The sequence below is a fragment of the Gadus chalcogrammus genome, chromosome 11 (genome assembly GCF_026213295.1).
Source record: "Gadus chalcogrammus isolate NIFS_2021 chromosome 11, NIFS_Gcha_1.0, whole genome shotgun sequence".
In the NCBI taxonomy this organism is placed as follows: domain Eukaryota; kingdom Metazoa; phylum Chordata; class Actinopteri; order Gadiformes; family Gadidae; genus Gadus; species Gadus chalcogrammus.
In genome coordinates this window covers 27,632,453-27,639,682 of record NC_079422.1, presented here as the reverse complement: position 1 = coordinate 27,639,682, position 7,230 = coordinate 27,632,453, and the positions used below count along the sequence as shown (strand labels likewise).

At 51.2% G+C, this 7,230-nt stretch overlaps 1 protein-coding gene across 1 annotated transcript in view; it reads right to left on the bottom strand.

Annotated features, from left to right (window-relative positions):
- Positions 1-129: 129 nt before the first annotated feature.
- Positions 130-7,230, bottom strand: part of arid3c (AT rich interactive domain 3C (BRIGHT-like)) — an 18,188-nt gene continuing 11,087 nt past the window's right edge. The window contains exon 4 of the mRNA XM_056602878.1: positions 130-135. Within this exon, the coding sequence (XP_056458853.1) occupies positions 130-135 (6 nt within the window). The remainder of the gene's footprint in view (positions 136-7,230) is intronic.

Below are 7,230 nucleotides of genomic sequence, written 5' to 3'. Positions count from 1 at the left end.
GGCCCTCAGTTGTCAAAACTTTGAGAACCCCTGGTCTAGACAGACCTGTCTAACAGCTAGCAAGGGCCAAGGTAGAGGGTAGAAGGACTAGAGAGGATCTATGGGGACTAGATGGAGACTAGGGAGGGTCTAGGTCTAGATGGAGACCGGAGAGGGTCAAGGACCAGATGGAGGCTAGAGAGGGTCTAGGGGGACTAGATGGATACTAGAGAGGGTCTAGGTCTAGATGGAGAATAGATCACCTGTCTTATTATTCCTACTGCCATGGCAACATGGTGCAGAATGCAGCAAGGAAAGAGCATTTCTTTTGTCATCAGTTCTTTGAGCTAGAAGGCCAGGCCTGGCTCACCCCAGTAGCACCATTGTTTATAGGTGACCTTGAATCGGAAGCGTGTAAAGAAAGAGGTGTTTGGAAAATAAACGGGAAAAAAGATTCAATAAACACAATCAAACATCTCTATGTCTGCCAACGGCGTCCGCGGGAAAAGTAATCACTCTTTGATCATCTGCATGGGCAGGAGAGCTAAAGTATTCTCCAGCGCGGTTCAGCTCTGAAGCCGTGCTCCGTGAAGGTCACTCTGCACATTCCTACTCTGATATGATACACGATGAAATGGCTCATAAAGTTTTCTTTCAAATGTGTTTACAATCACCTCGCTTCGCACATCGGAGGCAATCAAACGTCTCTGGTGATTGAAAGGTCTCGCGTCATTCCTCCGTGAGCGGCCAAGCACAGCGCTGATCCGCAGCCTGAGGTACGGCTTTCAGCCGCTCAAGCCTGCACATGTTGGTGCACGGGCAGGGCCCGCTGAACCCCCACTCCTACCCCAGCCTACTGCCCCTCCTACTGATCCCCCCCTAGCCTACTGCCCAGCTGACTATCTCCTACACCTCGGCGGCTAACTAGAGTCATGTTGTTCAACAGTTCAGAGGTTAACTTCACTATGTATCACTAAGTCTCACTATGTAGCACTAAGTCTCACTATGTAGCACTATGTATCACTAAGTCTCACTATGTAGCACTAAGTCTCACTGTGTATCACTATGTAGCACTAATGCCGCTTTTCCACCGCACATGTAGCTCGACTCGACTCGACTCGACTCGACACGACTCGACACGACTCGACACGGTAGCAGCACGGGTCGTTTTCCACCGCAAATAGTACCTCCTGGACGTGGGCGGGGTCGGCTGCGCGAAAGGGCCGTGACGTATTTTTGTACGCGACGCAAACAACACCTACGCAACCCACACATGGACAGAACCCACATAACAACAATGGAGGACATCGATAACGTCACTATTATTAGCTGGCATGTTGAAGAAGTTGAAGAAGTGGAATATGTTGGCTGCGGCGCTGCTATGGCTGTTACCAGCATGGTTGCCATGTCGCTCTCGTGACTTCGTCACACTCTCTGGCCAATCAGTGGCCGGCCGTCTGCCGACGTCACCTTTTAGCATCGGCTCAGCCGCTTGGAACCTAGAGCGAGGCGGTACTAGAAAAAGCAGCCACTTCAGGTACCAGATACCATGTTTTCGCGGTGGAAACGCAAAAAATGCGAGCTGAGTCGAGTCGAGTCGAGTCGTGTCGAGCTGGTACCATGCAGTGGAAAAGCGGCATAAGTCTCACTATGTAGCACTATTGCCCCTTTCACACCGCCGCAAAATCGGGGCCGGTTCCGGGCCAGTTCGGAGCTAGGGCCAGGGCTTTGGTTTCACACCGCCAAAGAACCGGCTCCGGCCCCTAAAAAGCGGTTCAACTCTGGCCCCACTTTAGAGCTGGGCTAGAACTAGAACCGCTTTTACGCCGGGGGCAGAGTTATCCGTACCTTCATAAACAGGAAGACCAACGAAGACCGGCATTTTTTAAAACACCGAAGTAAACAATGGACGTGAATCCGTGTATGGTTCTTTTTTGTTTTTTCTGATTTTGTTTTAAATCGGAATATTCAAAGAACGAACCATACACGGATTGAATCGAAGACGAAATTGTTGTTGTTGTGTTTGAAACTGGCGCGAGGGTTCTTCTGCGCGCCTAACCTGACGCTTGATCATTGTGTGGTGGTTCAACGCGTCAACGCGCCAACGCAGCTAGATGAGTCCGTGTCCATGCAAGTGAACGGAGCGTTCCCTCTTCGTCATAACTATCAAACCAAACATCCTTCACATTCACCGAGCGAACATCATGAAAGTAAAATGCACATTTCTCGCTAAAAATGTTTCCATAAACGCATTTAATGGCGTAACTATGTTACTATTTCCACCCAGAATGAAGAAAGATGTCGGCCGTATGCTTCTGTCCAAGCTCACTAGCGGAGACGTTTGTAGTGACGTCATGACGTTGCTCACGCCGGCTCTATGGCTGGCTCTGGCCGGTGTGAAACCAACCGGTTCTTAACTGGGGTAAGGCTGGAACCAGTTTGGAACTGGCCCTAGCACCAGCCCGGAACTGGCTCTCAGTTCTTTTTGGTGTGAAAGCGGCATATGTAGCACTAAGTCTCACTGTGTAGCACAATGTAGCACTATGTAGCACTGTGTAGCACTATGTAGCACTAAGTCTCACTGTGTATCACTATGTAGCACTAAGTCTCACTGTGTAGCACAATGTAGCACTATGTAGCACTGTGTAGCACTATGTAGCACTAAGTCTCACTGTGTATCACTATGTAGCACTAAGTCTCACTGTTTAGCACTATGTAGCACTGTGTAGCACTAAGTCTCACTGTGTAGCACTATGTAGCACTATGTAGCACTAAGTCTCATTGTTTAGCACTATGTAGCACTATATAGCACTAAGGCTCACTATGTATCACTGTGTATCACTATGTAGCACTATGTAGCACTATGTAGCACTAAGTCTCACTGTGTAGCACTATGTAGCACTAAGTCTCACTGTTTAGCACTATGTAGCACTGTGTAGCACTAAGTCTCACTGTTTAGCACTATGTAGCACTATATAGCACTAAGGCTCACTATGTATCACTGTGTATCACTATGTAGCACTATGTAGCACTATGTAGCACTAAGTCTCACTGTGTAGCACTATGTAGCACTAAGTCTCACTGTTTAGCACTATGTAGCACTGTGTAGCACTAAGTCTCACTGTTTAGCACTATGTAGCACTGTGTAGCACTAAGTCTCACTGTTTAGCACTATGTAGCACTATATAGCACTAAGGCTCACTATGTATCACTGTGTATCACTATGTAGCACTATGTAGCACTATGTAGCACTAAGTCTCACTATGTAGCACTAAGTCTCACTGTGTAGCACTATGTAGCACTATGTAGCACTATGTAGCACTAAGTCTCACTGTGTATCACTATGTAGCACTATGTAGCACTATGTAGCACTAAGTCTCACTATGTAGCACTAAGTCTCACTGTGTAGCACTATGTAGCACTAAGGCTCACTGTGTATCACTGTGTATCACTGTGTCCCTCCCCCCCCCCGTCAGCCCTCCACTGTCATGCTCACATTAACATACCCTAACATGTTACTCTCCCCTGTTCTACACCATTATGGTACGATAACAGGTGACAAGATCGTTGGGTATCAGATTATCAGATCATCGGAAGGTGAGGGTCAGCAGTCAATCTCATTTCTTCAGCCTCTACCAGGTGGTCCAACAGACCCCTCCTAGGGGGGGGGGAGGAAACATGACCAGTATCTATTGTTAGACACTTCCCCCTGACCCACTCAGCTCTGAGAGAGGTGCGTGTGTGTGTGTGTGTGTGTGTGTGTGTGTGTGTGTGTGTGTGTGTGTGTGTGTGTGTGTGTGTGTGTGTGTGTGTGTGTGTGTGTGTGTGTTTGTGTATGTGTGTGCTTGTGCTCGTGTGTGTGTGTGTGTGTGTGTGTGTGTGTGTGTGTGTGTGTGTGTGTGTGTGTGTGTGTGTGTGTGTGTGTGTGTGTGTTTGTGTGTGTGTGTATGTGTGTTATTGTATTGTGCTCGTGTGTGTGTGTGTGTGTGTGTGTGTGTGTGTGTGTGTGTGTGTGTGTGTGTGTGTGTGTGTGTGTGTGTGTGTGTGTGTGTGTGTGTGCTTGTGCTCCTGTGTGTGCGTGTGTGTGTGTGTGTGTGTGTGTGTGTGTGTGTGTGTGTGTGTGTGTGTGTGTGTGTGTGTGTGTGTGTGTGTGTGTGTGTGTGTGTGTGTGTGTGTGTGTGTGTGTGTGTATGGAACACCATTTTACAAATACCGAAAAAATAATAATCCAACACACAAATTGAAATGAATATATGTTTATATTCATAAACATGTATTTATTTAATAGATGTGTTGTTTGGCTATTTGACCACATATTCATCTGTTTATAAATCTTTCGTATTTTATTCCCCTTTTATCCTATCCTCTTCTCGCATTGACCATTCTTAATATGTAGGTGAGGCCTGTCAATCAAACTCGTTTGGGATGTGACACAGACCAGAGCAGTCGATCAGCAGATCATACATCATCACCAGTAGAGATGGGACTCGGACCAGAGCAGTCGATCAGCAGATCATACATCATCACCAGTAGAGATGGGCCACAGACCAGAGCAGTCGATCAGCAGATCATACATCATCACCAGTAGAGATGGGACTCGGACCAGAGCAGTCGATCAGCAGATCATACATCATCACCAGTAGAGATGGGCCACAGACCAGAGCAGTCGATCAGCAGATCATACATCATCACCAGTAGAGATGGGCCACAGACCAGAGCAGTCGATCAGCAGATCATACATCATCACCAGTAGAGATGGGCCACAGACCAGAGCAGTCGATCAGCAGATCATACATCATCACCAGTAGAGATGGGACTCGGACCAGAGCAGTCGATCAGCAGATCATACCATCATCACCAGTAGAGATGGGACTCGGACCAGAGCAGTCGATCAGCAGATCATACATCATCACCAGTAGAGATGGGACTCGGACCAGAGCAGTCGATCAGCAGATCATACATCATCACCAGTAGAGATGGGACTCGGACCAGAGCAGTCGATCAGCAGATCATACATCATCACCAGTAGAGATGGGACTCGGACCAGAGCAGTCGATATGCAGATCATACATCATCACCAGTAGAGATGGGACTCGGACCAGAGCAGTCGATATGCAGATCATACATCATCACCAGTAGAGATGGGACTCGGACCAGAGCAGTCGATCAGCAGATCATACATCATCACCAGTAGAGATGGGACTCAGACCAGAGCAGTCGATCAGCAGATCATACAACATCACCAGTAGAGATGGGCCACAGACCAGAGCAGTCGATCAGCAGATCATACATCATCACCAGTAGAGATGGGACTCAGACCAGAGCAGTCGATCAGCAGATCATACATCATCACCAGTAGAGATGGGACTCAGACCAGAGCAGTCGATCAGCAGATCATACATCATCACCAGTAGAGATGTGTATGTGTTTACCAAAGTCTGCCGCTATTGAAGAGGTGAACATGGCTGCTAGGTTGAGAACATCCGAGACGTGTTCATTCCTGGATGACCCTAACTCTGGTGATATCACCATCACAGGTCTGACGGAGGTGACGGAGAGGGGGTACAGGTGGAGGTGATGGAGGAGGTACAGGTGGAGGTGATGGAGGAGGTACAGGTGGAGGTGATGGAGGAGGTACAGGTGGAGGTGATGGAGGAGGGGGTAGAGGTGGAGGTGGTGGAGGAGGTACAGGTGGAGGTGGTGGAGGAGGTACAGGTGGAGGTGATGGAGGAGGTACAGGTGGAGGTGGTGGAGGAGGTACAGGTGGAGGTGGTGGAGGAGGTACAGGTGGAGGTGATGGAGGAGGTACAGGTGGAGGTGATGGAGGAGGTACAGGTGGAGGTGGTGGAGGAGGTACAGGTGGAGGTGGTGGAGGAGGGGGTACAGGTGGAGGTGGTGGAGGAGGGGGTACAGGTGGCGGTGATGGAGGAGGTACAGGTGGAGGTGATGGAGGAGGTACAGGTGGAGGTGATGGAGGAGGTACAGGTGGAGGTGATGGAGGAGGGGGTACAGGTGGAGGTGATGGAGGAGGTACAGGTGGAGGTGGAGGAGGGGGTACAGGTGGAGGTGATGGAGGAGGTACAGGTGGAGGTGATGGAGGAGGGGGTACTGGTGGAGGTGACGGAGAGGGGGTAGAGGTGGAGGTGATGGAGGAGGGGGTACAGGTGGAGGTGGTGGAGGAGGGGTACAGGTGGAGGTGATGGAGGAGGGGTACAGGTGGAGGTGACGGAGAGGGGGTACAGGTGGAGGTGGAGGAGGAGGTACAGGTGGAGGTGGTACTGGTGGAGGTGGAGGTGATGGAGGAGGGGGTACAGGTGGAGGTGATGGAGGAGGTGGTACTGGTGGAGGTGGAGGAGGAGGTACAGGTGGAGGTGGAGGAGGGGGTACAGGTGGAGGTGATGGAGGAGGTACAGGTGGAGGTGGTGGAGGAGGAGGTACAGGTGGAGGTGGTGGAGGAGGGGGTACAGGAGGAGGTGATGGAGGAGGTACAGGTGGAGGTGGTGGAGGAGGGGGTACAGGAGGAGGTGATGGAGGAGGTACAGGTGGAGGTGGTGGAGGAGGTGCAGGTGGAGGTGATGAAGGAGGAGGTACAGGTGGAGGTGATGGAGGAGGGGGTACAGGTGGAGGTGGTGGAGGAGGTACAGGTGGAGGTGGTGGAGGAGGGGGTACAGGTGGAGGTGATGGAGGAGGGGGTACAGGTGGAGGTGGTGGAGGAGGTACAGGTGGAGGTGGTGGAGGAGGTACAGGTGGAGGTGATGGAGGAGGTACAGGTGGAGGTGATGGAGGAGGTACAGGTGGAGGTGGTGGAGGAGGGGGTACAGGTGGAGGTGGTGGAGGAGGTACAGGTGGAGGTGGTGGAGGAGGGGGTACAGGTGGAGGTGGTGGAGGAGGTACAGGTGGAGGTGGTGGAGGAGGTACAGGTGGAGGTGATGGAGGAGGTACAGGTGGAGGTGATGGAGGAGGTACAGGTGGAGGTGGTGGAGGAGGGGGTACAGGTGGAGGTGGTGGAGGAGGTACAGGTGGAGGTGGTGGAGGAGGGGTACAGGTGGTGGTGATGGAGGAGGTACAGGTGGAGGTGATGGAGGAGGTACAGGTGGAGGTGATGGTGGGGGGGGTACAGGTGGAGGTGATGGAGGAGGGGATACAGGTGGAGGTGGTGGAGGAGGTACAGGTGGAGGTGGTGGAGGGGGATGGAGGAGGGGGTACAGGTGGAGGTGGTGGAGGAGGGGGTACAGGTGGAGGTCGTGGTGG